This window comes from Helianthus annuus, chromosome 4 (genome assembly GCF_002127325.2).
Source record: "Helianthus annuus cultivar XRQ/B chromosome 4, HanXRQr2.0-SUNRISE, whole genome shotgun sequence".
In the NCBI taxonomy this organism is placed as follows: Eukaryota; Viridiplantae; Streptophyta; class Magnoliopsida; order Asterales; family Asteraceae; genus Helianthus; species Helianthus annuus.
This window is the reverse complement of record NC_035436.2, coordinates 15,756,756-15,773,048: the sequence shown is the minus strand read 5'-3', so window position 1 is coordinate 15,773,048 and position 16,293 is coordinate 15,756,756. Positions and strand designations below refer to the sequence as shown.

General features: G+C 38.2%; 3 protein-coding genes across 3 annotated transcripts; 1 reads left to right on the top strand and 2 right to left on the bottom strand.

The window, feature by feature from the left end:
- Nucleotides 1-2,436: 2,436 nt before the first annotated feature.
- LOC110905192 (receptor-like protein EIX2) lies at nucleotides 2,437-3,984 on the bottom strand. The gene has a single exon (XM_022151086.1). It carries the CDS (start codon nucleotides 3,982-3,984, stop codon nucleotides 2,437-2,439), a length of 1,548 nt encoding a protein of 515 aa, XP_022006778.1.
- A 166-nt stretch (nucleotides 3,985-4,150) lies between these two features.
- On the bottom strand, nucleotides 4,151-5,746 carry LOC110905193 (receptor-like protein EIX1). The gene has a single exon (XM_022151087.1). The coding sequence runs from the start codon at nucleotides 5,744-5,746 to the stop codon at nucleotides 4,151-4,153; it is 1,596 nt and encodes a 531-aa protein (XP_022006779.1).
- A 9,689-nt stretch (nucleotides 5,747-15,435) lies between these two features.
- LOC110905194 lies at nucleotides 15,436-15,900 on the top strand. Its single transcript, XM_022151088.1, has one exon. It carries the CDS (start codon nucleotides 15,436-15,438, stop codon nucleotides 15,898-15,900), a length of 465 nt encoding a protein of 154 aa, XP_022006780.1.
- The last annotated feature ends 393 nt before the right edge of the window (nucleotides 15,901-16,293 follow it).

Sequence of the window (16,293 nt, the reverse complement as noted above, 5' to 3'; positions counted from 1 at the left end):
GGGCATCATGATAGTTGGGTTGACCCAATACACTCTTTGTCCAATTTTTTTTATAATCAATTGAGAGATGTTTGACATTGCTTATTTATGCTTATTTTATGAAAACGGTTTTTTTATCCTAAGGGTAAAGTTGTAATTAAGCTCGTCAATAAGCATTCCCAAACACCCGGACCCCATTATGGTGATATATGATTAAAAAATATTTTATTTCAGTAAAGTTTTATATAAATGATTCGGAATATTTTATAGAATGTTTGACCCGTATCTTTTTAAGCCGATCATTTTTTTATACTACTTGTTCGACCCGTTAGGGATAAAAGGTAACCCGAATCAAATGTTTGGTATGGACAGACCAAAGAGGAACTGCTAAGAGTTCTTGGACTGAAGGAAGAACAAGGAAGCCAACTTGAGTTCCTTCGCAAGGTCTATAAGGTAAATTTCTCATTTCTAGGATGTATATTTCTAGAAAGTTCCAGGATAAATTATGCATCTGCCCATCATCATCATTATCATTATCAATTTATCATTATCATAAATACATTGAAGGTAATTCAGAAGATGTTTCTTAGCTAAATTACTCATTTGACCATTATCATAACATAATTACAGAATTCCAATAAACTAATGGTAACCACATGATATTCTGTTTGTTGTGTTCAAGGGTAATTTAGACATTTGACAAATCAACTTTACGCTGGTCTCCCCAACCTTCTGAAAATTACAATATTTCTTCTTTCTAGATGGCTTGCAGGCTGAATTTACTCATTTAGCCATTATCATCAGTACACATATATTAAATATGAATAGAATCCACAAGATCTTTTAGTTAGTTGTGTTGAAGGGCATTTTAGACACGTAGCAAGTTCAGTTTATTCCCCCCATGAAAATTCCAAGATATTTTCTCCTTGAAAAATATTCAAGCTAAATTCCTCCAGAGTCAAAGTTTGCAATTTCCTTGAGATAGTTTATTATACGGTAATCCATCTTTAAATCAAATGATTTATAAAAATTTATGCGTATTGAATACACTGAGCGGCTTTCGACCAATTTGATCCAATTGGCGTGTTTTCATTTTTGTCATATGTTTATTTTACGAATTTGACCCCATAAAAGACTTTATAGAGGAGTTCAAACTTTTTGTCGGATCGGGGATGGATATACGTTCACTAGCATGGATGAACATCAGTGAGTATGCACAGATTCTGTGCAGGGACTCGAACACAAAACCACAGGGACGATACACACAGTGAATTCACACAGAAACACAAGATATTATATATGTACCGTACAATTACAAATGAGAGATTCTATCCTATTTATAGGTACAAGATTCCTTGGGGAACAAGGCATATAACCAACATAAAATAACTAACTGAATTTCTTGTTCACCATGTTTTGAATCTGCGCAGTCGACTTTGTATGAACAAGTTTTACTTTTTATAATTAACTTCTTAAAACCATAATTTCTTGATTAATAATCTTCCAACACTTTTGACCTTCTTCTATAACCCAGATTGACCCGTTTACCAAATTTTGTACATTTGGTATAATTCGGTGTGTTGTCTGCAGACTGCAACATGGTGGGAGGAAGACGTTGATTTGGAGTTATCTTCAGCAAGGCGTAACTAAGTTGAACCCGATAAAAAACGGGGCCTAGTTATCATCATTTCATATTGTTTTTACTTGTATATCAATCAGTACACATATTTCCTCTTGATTTTTTTCTAAAGTTTTATGTACTTCCATTTTTGTCACTAGGTCTCCTATTGGTCATAGTGAAGAATATATATGTATCACCATAGACTTATTTTTATTGGCGGTTAACATCTAATGCATAAGTTTCTATCGATTGATGTTGAAGATAACGGGCAAGCATTGGAGCAACCTTTTAACCTATTTATGTGAAATCAAAATCGGTTAGTTTGGGTTATATTTTATTATTAACACGTTATATGGGTAAAAATAATAAAATCGCTTAAGAAGAAAACGGGTTAAAAGTTTTCTATAGCAATACCAAAATGTTTACCGCCTCCGTAATTGTTGTACCATATAAACCATAGATCATCTTAACAATTGTTTTTTTAAGTATTTGTGTTTTGTACAATATGAGCTCGGATTGAAACCAGTCATTTTATTAAAGTATCAGATGACAAATAAGAGTTATAGTAACTATACATTATTATTTTATAGATTAAACATAAAAAGGACTCATAAAATCCCCAACATACCTATGCAAAACCTGTTGTTTAGTAATTTTCTGTCCTACAGGTTTATTTACCTCGATTACCCCTAGATTTGCTGCACATTTTACATCTTTTTTTACTCCTTCAAAGAAAATGATCATACAAAGAACAAACTTACTAACATAAACAACACAACATAACATTATCCAGTTTTGATACAAAGTTTTCAAAGAAAATGAAACATATTACAGCATCAACTAGAAAACATGTGACAACAATACTTATGTATAACATCATAAACCATATACCTCAAATTACTCACAAAACTGAAATATGCAATCCTCCATGATCTTCTCACTATCAATGGACCCATAATCATCCAAAATCCACAAACAAATCCAACCACTATGCTTATAATCAACCCCCAATCTGCTCCATCCTCTTCTTTTTTCTCTCCTATTGTATGAGTTGCTGCTTTAACCCGTTCACAACCATTAGTTTCAGTTAGTGGAGCTCCACAAAGTTTGTTGCCAAAGAAGCTAGACTCACTGAAGCTTTGAAGCTGTGTACTTGTTGGAATTCTTCCTGTCAAACTGTTGAAGGACACGTTGAAGCTACTCAAGAAGTTTAACTTTGACAAGCTCATGGGAAGCTCTCCAGAAAGCCAGTTTACCGATAAATCTAATGATATAAGTTCTTTCATGTTTCCAATCTTCTCTGGGATACTTCCACTCAATTGATTTCTTGATAAATTCAACGATTTTAACTCCAAGAGGGACATTAGCTCACTAGGAATGTATCCGGTGAGATTGTTACACGAAAGGTCTATCAACATCACTAATGGAAGAATACTGCTATATGTATCCTCTCGTCCATTCGTCACCAATGAATCACCAGCGATAGGAGTTCTATGTCCACTACTGACGTAAGCAAAGTCATTTCGTGAATTTCTTTCGATGCCGGAAAGGATACTAAAGTTGTTGAAGCATCTCGGAACATTTCCGGATAGGTTGTTATGAGCAAGATCTAATATTTGAATATGTCTAATATGACAAAGCTCATGAGGAATATTTCCGGCAAAACGGTTTGATCGAAGGTTGAGAATTCTTAAACGAGTAAGTTTTCTTCCAATCCATGTTGGAATGCTTCCAGTAAGTTCATTCCTTCCAAGTTCAAGAACATCTAGTTCTGTTAAGTTCATTAGAGAAGAATGTAATCTTCCAGAGAACTTGTTCCCGTGCATGTTTAGATACTGTAAATTTAAAGAACCCAATGTTCTTGGAATCTCACCAGACAAACTGTTATTCTCCAAATTTAAAAGTACCAACTCCGGCCATTTCTCCCAACACTCTGGAACTTCACCCGACAAATTATTATTTCCCAAATTAAGAAAATATGTACTTGTCACACCACTGGAACACAACAAAGGATGTAACGATCCCCAAAACCCATTCGAGCTAATGTCAATAATTTCAAGTGTAGCAGGGATACCGGAGAACGTTAGTGGTCCTCGGATATGATTATTTGACATATTCAAATAGTATAGATTGGAGAATGATCTTACAAATGATTCGGGCATGGGCGATGAAATGCCTGTGTTGCATATGTCTAATTCCATTAAATCCTTCTGTGATTGCAACCACAATGGAAATTGAGGCCCTAAAACCCAATTTATCAGAGACAAATATTCCAACTGGAAAGGGGGAATCCAGTTTGCAGCTTGCAGCCTTAAGATTAATTTGTTAGCTGATCCTTTTAGATCCTTCAAGCTCACTAGTTTGATAAAGTGAGCTTCTGTCATAACACCTGTAAGCAAATTATAAGAAAAATCTAAAGAAGTCAACTTTGAAAGTTGTCCGAGGCTATCAGGAAGGCTGCCATCCAGTCGATTATAACTAATACTCAACTCCTCCAATGATGATAATTGTCCAATTGAGTGCGGAAGGCTGCCACCCAGTCGATTATAACTAATACTCAACTTCTCCAATGAAGAATAATTGTCCAATTGAGTCCGGAAGGCTGCCATCCAGTCGATTATTACTAATACTCAACTCCACCAACGATGATAATTGTCCAATTGAGTCGGGAAGGTTGCCATCTAGTTTGTTAAACGAAGCATCCAAAATCTCCAATGATGATAATTGTCCAATCGAGTCGGGAAAGCTTCCATTTATTTGGTTATAACTGAAATCCAACCCTTCCAAAGATAATAATCGTCCAATTGAGTATGGAATGGGACCAGAAATTTGATTATCACTAAGATCTAATGTTCTGAGAAATGACAAGTTTCCTATGGAATGAGGAATTATACCAGTTATATGGTTCCTGATCAAGGATAATGACTCCAAGGCAGGTGATTTGCACTCGAAAAAACTTTCAAGAAAATATGTCAGACTAATATTAACAATATTGTTACGAGACAAATCAATCTCTCTCAAATTACAAAAGTTACCCAATGATTTAGGTATTCTCTTAGTGAGTTGATTTTGAGACAAGTCGAGGCTAATAAGATTTGTTAGATTTTGAAGGGAATCTAGAAGTGAACTTGAAATACCACAACTCTCAATATCTAACGAGACGAGATTAGTACCAGACAACTCTTGAAATATTGAGGAAGAATTCATGAACTTAGTCTCGGCAACATGAAGCAACTCAAGAGAAGTCAGATTGCGGAAGCTAGGAATAGGACCATGAAAATTACACCAACTTAAATCCAATGAAACTAGACTAGTTACACTGAATATCCATTGTGATACTGCACTGCTAAAATAGTTTTGAGAAAGATCAAGAACAGAAAGGGATGTGAGATTGACACTAGGAACATACATGTGTAGATTTGAGAGTTCACATCCAGACAAATGTAGTTGAACCAAAGAGGGAAGGGTGTTAATCACCTGGAGCCAATTGGTTGCTTTGCTAAGGTCCACGCCACTCATATCCATGTGATGCAACATACCAAGACTTGATAACCACTTCATATTTGCCATGCTCGTTCTTTCAAATGGATCGTCATGAAAACTTCCAAGACACAGAACATGTAATTCTGAGAGATTCCCTAGTTGTGGAGGGATACTTCCGCCAAAATTGGAACGTGAAAGGTTCAGGTACCTTAAGTTTTGAAAAGAACCAATGAATTTAGGAACTTGGATGTATCCAAAATCATTGCAACTCAAATCCAGATGCTTGAGTTGCTTTAGATCCAACAAAGATCGACTTATAGCCCCTTTTAATTTCTGCTTCGAGGGTTCTTCGTATCCTGTCAGGTCATAATCTTGGTATCCACAATGACCATCAAGTCCACGAAGATGAATACCATGAACATGACCTGTCGAATTTTCACAAGCTATCCCAGCCCATGTACAACAGTCCTTGTTCTCAGCAACCCACGAAGCGAGTCGTTGTGATTCATCAGTAAGGCCATGCTTGAACTGGAGAAGTGCTTGTCTCTCAACGTCATTGCATTGAGAGTTTTGATTAGATGAGCATAAACGAAACAAGGCCAAAACAACAAGTAAGAAAAAGTGAAAACAAGAGAAACAAGAATATGAAGATCGAGCACTCATATTGTTTGATATTAGTTTAGAAGATGAGATGGGAGCTTAATCTAAACTCGAATATTTATTAACTCCAATAGTAGCTTTTTCTTGGCTGTTTGAATGGACTTAAACATCTAGTAAACGCCAAGTCAAGTAAACAAATGGTACACACACAAGTCAGCCATTTATAGCCAATCTGTATGGGCATAAGTGGAGAAGTCTATAATCAACTTTCATTTCAAGTTAGAAAACCAATTTGTGAAAAGTAGAAATCATTCATTTGTAGTCAACTTTGAAGGAGTCCAAGTAAACCATGAAAGGTGACGACTAAATTAGTCAAATTAAGCTCATATTTGAATACCAAGAGAACTATATTTTATTCTTTTAGTCTAAATTTATCATCTTTGAATCATATAATAATTTGATAGTTTTAATATACAAAATCACTAGAACCAAAAAAAAAAAAAATACATATGTATTTCAAGAAAAAAGAAGAGTATTTCAAGAAAAAAAGAGGGTTCAAACTCACAAAAAAAAGTTGTGTTGCCAATAAATAACGGCAGAACAATTTACAAAAAGTCGACATAATAAATGAGACCGTTGTAGAATAAATAAATCAAGTTATTATCATGTAAATAAATGGTAATCTTATTCTCACACCATTGAGAGAGATAGAGAGGAGATGTGTGTGAATATTAACACTGGTTAGTTGTTACAAACAAAAAGTCATTCAGTGGCACACACCTTTATTGGCACTTTGCTTCTATACCACTAATTTAGGTTTTTAGTGGCACATTTTGTGTGACATATTTGTTTAGCATATACTTTTAATGACATTTCGGTTTTATGACACTAATTTCGGTTTTTATTTGCACTTTCGACTGGCACTGAATTTGTTTTAGTGGCATTAGATTTTATGACATTAATTTAAGTTTTTAGTGGCATTTTACATATGCCACTGAAAAATTTAAATGCTCACTACTAGAAATGCGAATGCAACTTCATTCATAATAAAGGTATAAATTGTAACGGATGATCTAATTCCCTTTATCAGTTGGTATGCTATTTGTTTTTTAAAGCAAAAATTCCTCATTGATTATTTTGTGCAAGGTGTAACATGATCAAATATGTTGTCCATAACCATATTCATTAATGTATTTATCTCTATATGCTTATACGTACCTATTGTGAATCAGCTACATTATCTATGACCAACATAGTCTGGTCGAAGTGGGACAACGGAGCTCTCTAATTTGAGGAGTGCGGTAGCTAGCCTAATACAAGAAAGTTGTTAAAAAAAAATCTATGACCGGCAGAGATGCCAAATTGCCAAAAATACTTATATATTACGTCAGTGTGGTTGGGGGATTGAAATTTTTGGTGCGAGGGGGGGGGGGGGAGTGGGAAGAAAAGACCAGGAATATGAATAACATAGAACATGAATTGGTTTCTAGAAAAATAATAAAAAAAAACGATAAATTCAAAATTAAACTATTACCATGTTTTTTTATTTAATTATACAATAAAAAATATAATGATTAATGAGTGATACAAAATCCTGAAAGAATGTAACTCGTTAATGTGTTGGGTCTTTAAATGTTAGATTTGGTTTTAAGAGTCATTAGCATTAAGAGGTGAAAAAAAAAATGGACGTCGTAGGTTGTCTAGTTTTTTAATCGAATCGTATCGTAATTTTTTTTTTCGTTTTTTATGTTTTTCGTTTTTAGGATTACTAATTTTTATTTTTAGGAAATGTAATTTTTTTAATGTTATGAAATGAATTTATTTAGGTTGTTTTATGTTGTAATTTTTAATGTTTTTAAAGTTTTTATTAAATTAACAAAAAAAAAACATAGAAAATTATAAAATAAAAGGTGGGGTAGGCTCATCCTCCACCCCCCTCAAAATGCATGGAGGCCCATCCTCCATGAGTTGGTGATGTGGCGCCTATGTGGCGGCCCATCCTCATGGGGATGAGCCTCCCCATACCCTTTAGTCTAATAGGTGTAGGCGGTATAAGGTGTTAAATGGTTAGATTGAACCAATTTATGTATTAATAGTTATCGTAGCTTGAAACGGATCATGATGTGTAAGTAAGTCATATTAAGTTAGGTTAGGTCGTCGTAGCAAGTCATGTGAGATAATAATTATCAGTAGTAAGTTAGACACGTCTTCGTAAGCCGTCCTCCAGAATGATAAGTTGTAAGTTGTCCCCAAAATAACAAAAATTTTTGGGCCTCGTGCGAGACCGTTTATTACTTTGACCGGTTCGGTTATTCACTTTAATTGGTTCGGTTAATAACCGGTTATTTTCGGTTAATTTCATTTTTTCTCACTTCTTTTCGGTTTTTACCCCGGTTTACAGATACACTATGACAACCCGAAATCTCAAGGAGTTGTTGATGGGTAATGGTTAGACATATATGGCACCACACTTGAATCACTAAAAACCCAAGTCGACGAAGAACTAGAGTTCTTCGTCTCATGCACAAGACGACGAAGAAGTTCTTCGCGCAAAACAATCTCATGACCAAAAAGGGTTTGACGGGTGGTCCGTAGGACAACCCTTAAGTGCTTTAAATAGAATAAAAATTCCATACTTTGCCCGGTTAGTTGTTCGAACTTGGTAACCACTCTACGTTTGATTATGCAGGTGTAAAAGTGCTCAAGAAGAGGATTTTGTGATGATTGGATGGAAAGTGCAAGCGGCGGAAACAAGTTGGGTTTCTTTTAGAAGTAACAAGGAAACAAGGAAGAAGAAAACAAGTCAGTGATTCACCAACATGCACCACCGTAAGACAGGAGGTTAAGGCCGTAAAATTCATTGCCAGCCGTAACCTACGGCAGGTGGCCGTAGGTTACGGTCCCATATGAACTTGTTGACCCACTGCCAGCCGTAACCTACGGCTGGGACTGGGAGCCGTAGGTTACGGCTCCGACTGACGTTTTCTTGTAACTTCCACATTAAATGCTGTCTTGAAGATGTTTTATGGTTCCTCATCATGGGTATTCGGTTACACCTGAGTGGGACACGAATTAGGAGCATAAATTAGAGACTTGGAAGCTTGGGAACATCATCTTTTAACTATCTTATTATCTAGTTTTCATTAGTGCTTGTGGGTGATTCTTGTAAACAACAATTTCCTTCTATTTCGCTACAATGTTTGCCCAAGCCATGAGTGGCTAGGTTCTTTATGGTCATCCTAGGTTAAAGGTTTGCATGAAACAATTATGTTTGATTCCATAATTTCTAGAATGGTAAACTCTATCTATGTCTTGTTTATCATGGTGTGTGATTGCTTATTTGTAAATTGTTGATTCTTATGATATCCTAGTTTGAAACCATACGTTCATGGTGTCGTTGGCAATCGAGATATCATGGGTAAAATCAGGATTTGGTAAGGGTTGATTGGTCATCGGGTAACAACCTCACGTTCTAGGAATCTGAGTACTTAGTTCCCTTTCATCACAATAAGTAATTATGCATGAACTATGTCTATGTAGTTCTTTCTAGTGGATGATAGCACAATTGTTGAAGCAAACCGGAAACTTAGGATGGTCATTCGTCTCCAAATTGTTACAACCTCAAACTTTCATTTCGCAAATTAACCAGCATTCTTAGTTTTAAAAACCAATCCAATCAAACCAACTCTTAAATTTACTTTTATTATAATTAGTTAACTTAGTTAATTTAGAGAAACAATTGAAATAGCACATTTTCCACAAACTCCCTGTGTTCGATACCCACTTGCCACTATCTATATAGTTGTTATTGGGATTAAATTTGATTGTGACCATGACATCACGTCAAATTTTGGCGCCGTTGTTGGGGAGTAGTTCGCAACGTGTGTTATTTTTGTTCTTGCTTTGAGTTTGTTATTTTTCTGGTTTACGCGAGGTGTGTTTAGTGTGCAGGTATTTACAGGTGCATGCGTACTAGAAGCTCTCACAAGCTTTCACCCCTAGTGTTTGATCCGGAAATCAAGCGAACTTTGCGAGCAAACAGAATTTTGTTAAGGGAAAATACAATCAGCAGTTCACCAACAACACCAATTACACCGATTACACCACTTCGATACATGGATAGGGATCCACCACCACCCACTATGGGTGAACTTACTCCATCTTTTACACCAACACCCACTCAACCTTCACCAAATACCACCATTCCACCAAATACTACCGAACCCACCATAATTCAAAATGTTTCATCAACCAACACCACACAACCCATTACTACCCAAGAAGAACCAACCATTACCTTTAATCCTTCCACTACTATACCACCATTATCCCATTTCTTCCCGGGTGTGGGCCCATCATATTCAAGCCATACCATAGCACCAAGCTCAACCATTGTCCATGCTACATCGTTTCGACCATCAAACCAGTCGGGTTTCCAATATTCGACTCTTCCATTTGGGCAATCTTCGGGAATTCAAGGAGATGGGTATGATGAAGGATATGAGGAGTTTGAAGGTTTTGATGAAGATGGGTACGCTTATGGGGGTGAAGGAGACCAAGGGGAGTACGGTTATATGCAAGGCCAAATGCAAGTGATTCCAAATGTTGGTGGGGTGCAACAATAACAACTCATACCTCAACATATTAGGCCAAGGCCAAAAGGGCCGCAATTGCAACGTCCGGTACCGTTGCAACAAGTTCGGCCGCAACACGTGCAACCACCAAAGACCACCTCAACGCCCACCGGTGCCACAACAACAATTTCAACAACCAAATGCACCACAAGGGCCTATACAAAGACCAATGGGTCAAGTTCGTACAAGGGGTCGGTTTGGTGTTCCAAGGAGGCATCTTAGAGAAAATGCGAGGGGTATTGAAGCGCATTTTAGGCCGGTGATTATTCACAATCCTTCACCGGTGGTTATTCCTCATAATAACCAAGGAAGAACCTTTGAAGTAAGGACTAATTCCTTACAAAGTTTGCCGAAATATAAAGGCCAAGCAACAGAAGAGCCTTATTTTCATTTAGAGGCCTATGACTCAATTTGCAACACTCTTGGGCGTCAAGGTTTTTCGGCCGATGATGTGAAGTTGGTCTTATTTCAATTCTCCTTGGAAGATAAGGCAAAGAAGTGGTTTTACACTTTGCCTTCGGCATCTATTTATACATGGGCAGAGATGCAACAAACATTCTTAGACGAATTTTATACCGCCCAAAAGACCAATGATGCGAGAAAAGGGCTGAGAAGCTTTCAGCAACAACAAGGAGAAATGTTTCATGAAGCTTTCGACTGTTTAAACATGATGATCAAAAATTATCCGCACCATGGGATTGAGCTTTGGGAGTTGATGAACGCCTTTCATGAAGGGTTGTGTGCCGAAGATGCACGAGATTTGATGTCCATCACAAACAGGACTTTTGGCACAAATTATGAACATGAGGATTGGGAATTTTTGGAACAAATGGCAATCACTTCAAAGAGAAAGGCTCAAGCATCAAGGAGAGCACGACCGGCCGTTACCCGAACACAAGTGCATGCGATTGATGATGGTAATGTACAAACTTCTAACCAAATTTATGATGTTTGTGCATTGTGTAATGAAATAGGTCATGCGGCTGAAAATTGCCAAGGAATGGTGGAAGGGCAATATGAAGAAGTTCATGCCGTGCAAGGTCAAGGGGGGGGGGGTGGTAGAAACTTCAATATGAATTCTAACACTTACCACCCCGGGTTGAGAAACCACCCGAATTTTCGTTATGGGAACCCTTCGAATCAATCAAACCTGAATTTTCAAGGTAACCAAGGAAACTATGGTTCGCGCCAACCTTACAACAATCAAAGTGGATATCGAGGTGGGAACAACCAAGGATACCAAAGGCAATATCAAGCGGGTCAAGAACAAGGGGGGCCTTCGGGTGGTAATGAAATGATGGAAATGTTGAAGAGCATGCAAGCAGAGATGCAAAAGAGGAACCAAATGGATGATGCTCGCATTCAAAAAGATGAGGCCCGAGACAAAGCGATTCAAACTTTGACCACCCAAATGGGTCAACTTGCAATCGAAGTGTCCGAATTGAAGAAAAACAAAGGTCAATTACCAAGCGACACTAAGGTAAACCCGTCTCATGGTACTTCAAGAGGTAATAATGTTAACATTCACCATGTAAGTGTTTTGAGAAGTGGGAAAGAATACAAAACCAATCCTTCACCGGATTTGGTTGATGGGGTGGTTGAGGACATAACGGTTCAAGAAAGTGAGGAAGAAAATGAACCACCTATTGTTTCTTCTAAAAAACCCAATTTTGAAAAACCCGAAGTTAATAAAGACAAAGAAAAAGTAAATTAGGGTGAGGGATCTAGTGAAGTATCATTCCCTTCGGCTTTATTAGATCCGGGTAGAAAAAATTTTATTTCAAAACGGGGTCCTCAAAAAGAGGAAATGTGGGAGGTTTTCAAACAGGTTAAAATTAATCTTCCTTTACTTGAAGCTATCAAACAGGTACCCGCTTACGCCAAGTTTCTAAAAGAATTGTGTACTCAAAAGAGGCAACAAAAAGTGCCTAAATTGGTAGACTTGACGGAGCGGGTAAGTGCGGTATTGAAAGGAGACCTTCCTCCTAAGTTACAAGATCCGGGAACGCCCCTAATAAACATTCAAGTTGGAAATTTTCAAACCACAAGGGCGTTATTGGATCTTGGAGCCGGAGTAAGTATCCTACCGGGGGGGTTATACGACCAATACAATTTTGGTCCATTGAAGCGAGTTGAGACAACGGTTGTATTAGCCGACTTGTCTCATAAACTTCCCCGGGGTATTGTGCGGGATGTGATAGTTAAAGTTGATGAATTTTATTATCCCGTTGATTTCCTTGTGCTAGATTACTCATCCGCGGACCCAATTCAACAACAAAATGTTATTTTGGGTCGGCCATTTTTGAACACCGCACATGCTATTATTGATTGTCGATATGGTATGATTGACATGACATTCGGTAATAGAAAAATGAGATTAAATGTTTTTACTAACGGTACTAATGTGTATGGTGATGAGTGTTTCTTAGCAGATTTCATAGATGGTTATGACCCGAAGGAGTTCGAAGAAGAAATTTTGGGTTCTTGTGTTTGTGATATGTCTTTGCAGGTTCACGCATGTGAGTTGGAGATGGAAGAGAAAGAGCAAGAGGCTCTTGCGGTGAAAGAAGGAAGACCGCCATGGACCCACCAAACGGACTCTTTACCGGTGGGAATTGATTCGGATACAAAGCCTTCTTTGGAATGTCCACCAAGTGTGGAGTTGAAGGAGCTACCAAAACATCTCAAGTATGCATTTTTGGGGGAGAATGACACTTTACCAGTGATCATTGCTTCCAACTTGGCGGTAGCTCAAGAGGAGGAGTTGATACGGGTGTTGAAGGCTCACAAGGCGGCAATTGGGTGGACGATAGCCGATTTAAAAGGTATTAGTCCATCCATTGTGATGCACAAGATTATTACAAGTGAAGAAGCAAAGCCGACCCGTGAAACACAAAGAAGGTTAAATCCAAACTTGAGAGAAGTGGTAAAGAAAGAAGTTATCAAGTGGTTGGATGTGGGGATCATTTATCCCATCTCGGATAGTGCATGGGTAAGTCCGACTCAGGTAGTGCCTAAAAAATCCGGCATCCAAGTAGTAAAAGATGAACAAGGTGAGCAAATCGCCACCCGCCCGGTAACCAGGTGGCGAGTGTGTATTGATTATAGAAAACTAAATGCCGCTACCTCAAAAGACCATTTCCCGTTACCCTTCATTGACCAAATCATTGAGAAACTTTCCGGTCAAAAATATTATTGTTTTTTGGATGGGTACTCGGGATATAACCAAATTGCTATTCACCCGGACGACCAACACAAAACCACGTTTACATGTCCATATGGTACATTCGCTTTTCGGCGAATGCCATTTGGACTATGTAACGCCCCCGCCACGTTCCAAAGATGTATGATGAGTATATTTTTGGACATGGTCGGGGAATCTCTTGAAGTGTTTATGGATGACTTTTCCATTTTTGGCCCAAGTTTTGACTCTTGTCTTGATGAACTGGAGAAAGTTTTAAAAAGGTGTGTTGAGACAAACTTGGTGCTAAGTTGGGAAAAGAGCCATTTTATGGTTCAAGAGGATATTGTGTTGGGGCATGTCATTTCGGACCGGGGAATGGAGGTAGACAAAGCGAAGATTCGGGTAATTTCATCCTTACCCTCACCAAAGAATGTTAAGGGGGTGAGATCTTTTTTGGGACATGCGGGGTTTTATCGAAGGTTTATTAAAGGCTTTAGTGTAATTACAAAACCTTTATGTAACTTGTTATTGAAAGATGTTCCATTTGATTTTACTGACGAATGTTTGCAAGCGTTTCATGTTTTGAAGGAACAGTTGGTGAAGGCTCCTATCTTGCAACCACCGGATTGGTCAAAGCCGTTCGAGATTATGTGTGATGCTAGCGACACGACCATTGGAGCGGTTTTGGGTCAAAGGGTTGATAAGAAACCGGTGGTGATATACTATGCAAGCAAAACTTTGTCCGAGGCGTAACTCAACTACACCACAACCGAGAAAGAATTATTAGCGGTGGTGTATGCCTTGGACAAGTTTAGATCTTACATTTGGGGGAGCAAGGTTATAGTGTATTCGGATCATAGTGCGGTCCGATATTTGATGGAAAAGAAGGAAGCAAAACCCCGGTTGATTCGTTGGGTGCTTTTGTTACAAGAATTTGATCTTGAGATTCGGGACAAAAAGGGATGTGAAAATGTTGTTGCGGATCATTTGTCCCGAATCCCATTGGAAGGTGTTGATGACCCAAGTGAAATCAATGAACGGTTCCCCGATGAACATTTGTTGGCTGTCTCTACTTATGTTGCACCTTGGTATGCCCATTACGTTAACTATTTGGCCAAGGGTGCAATTCCAAATCATTGGACTAAGAAGAGACGACAACAGTTTCTTAATCAAGTGAAGCAATATATATGGGATGAACCGGACTTGTTTAAAATCGGGGCCGATCAAGTGATACGAAGATGTGCTCCCGAAACTGAAGTTTTAGAGATTTTAACCCATGCTCATTCATCGGCATGTGGAGGGCATTTTAGTGGGAACAAGACGGGTTATTGGGTGTTATCTAGTGGGTTTTATTGGCCCACGATTTTCAAGGATTCTTGCGAGTATGCCCGGAATTGCATCAATTGTCAAAGAATGGGAAGCATTTCGAAACGTGATGAAATGCCGTAACAACCGATTTTGGTAGTAGAAGTATTTGATGTTTGGGGAATAGACTTTATGGGTCCGTTCCCAGACTCCAGTGGGTTTTTGTACATATTGGTTGCGGTTGATCACGTGTCGAAATGGATTGAAGCTATCGCTACGAGGACCAATGATCATTCCGTTGTATGTAAGTTTGTGCAATCCAACATTTTTGCTCGTTTTGGTGTGCCTAGGGTGATAATAAGTGATGGGGGTTCACATTTTAAAAACTTCAATTTTGGAAAATTACTAAAAAGATATAATGTGAACCACCGCGTTGCTACACCATACCACCCGCAAACGAGTGGTCAAGTGGAAGTATCTAACCGGCAAATTAAAGAAATTTTAATGAAGACGGTTAGAACGGATCGGAAAGATTGGTCAAGCAAGCTTGACGATGCATTGTGGGCTTATCGAACGGCCTACAAAACTCCACTTGATACCACTCCTTATCTAATGGTTTACGGGAAAGGATGTCATTTGCCTATGGAGTTGGCACATCAAAGGCATATTGGGCAATTAAAACGGTGAACGCAAACTATGATGAAGCGGGTCGGGCGAGAAAGCTTCAATTGAATGAAATTGAGGAATTAAGGGATCAAGCTTATGAGTGTGCATCCGCATATAAAGACAAACTGAAAAAAGTTCATGATGCGAAGATACGGAAAAAGAACTTTCAAGTGGGTCAAAAAGTATGGCTGTACAATTCAAGATTGAAGATGTTCGCGGGGAAACTAAAAAGCAAGTGGATGGGTCCTTACGTTGTCCGAAGAGTGGGGAGATTTGGAGATATTGACATTCAAGATGAACAAACAAATAAGCAACAAACGGTGAACGGGCATCGGCTCAAGCCGTACTTGGAAGGTAATGATATCAACAATCTTGAGCTCGATAAAGTGGGGTACATTTTACGCCCTATGGATGACGAAGAAACGTGAAAGAGGCCCAGGTTTGATATTTGTAAATATTTAGTTTAGTTTATGTCGCTTTGAATAAGTTCCGTTTAAACCGGTGTTCGAAACAAGTGTGGGGAAATTTTTACGGATTTCCGAACATAGTGTTGAGGACAACACGGGTTTTTAACGGGGTGGGGGAGGGGTAGGATAATAATTTTCATGTTTTCATAACTTATAAAAACACATAAAAAAATTTAAAATTGTAAAAGTTAAAAAAAAATAAAAAAATTTTTTTGTGTGAAATTGCCCAGCTCTAGCCGTAACCTACGGCTGGGGGCCGTAGGTTACGGTTCCATGGAACAAAAAAGAAGCCTTACGGCCCCTGGCTTCTGTTTTACGGTTACATATTTTTCACCCAGATCTAGCCGTAGCCTA

Bases quoted from the DNA above. Each gene is read 5' to 3' on its own strand.
- LOC110905192 (XM_022151086.1), bottom strand. From the start codon at position 3,984: ATGACAGAAGCTCACTTTATCAAACTAGTGAGCTTGAAGGATCTAAAA.
- LOC110905193 (XM_022151087.1), bottom strand. From the start codon at position 5,746: ATGAGTGCTCGATCTTCATATTCTTGTTTCTCTTGTTTTCACTTTTTC.
- LOC110905194 (XM_022151088.1), top strand. From the start codon at position 15,436: ATGTCATTTGCCTATGGAGTTGGCACATCAAAGGCATATTGGGCAATT.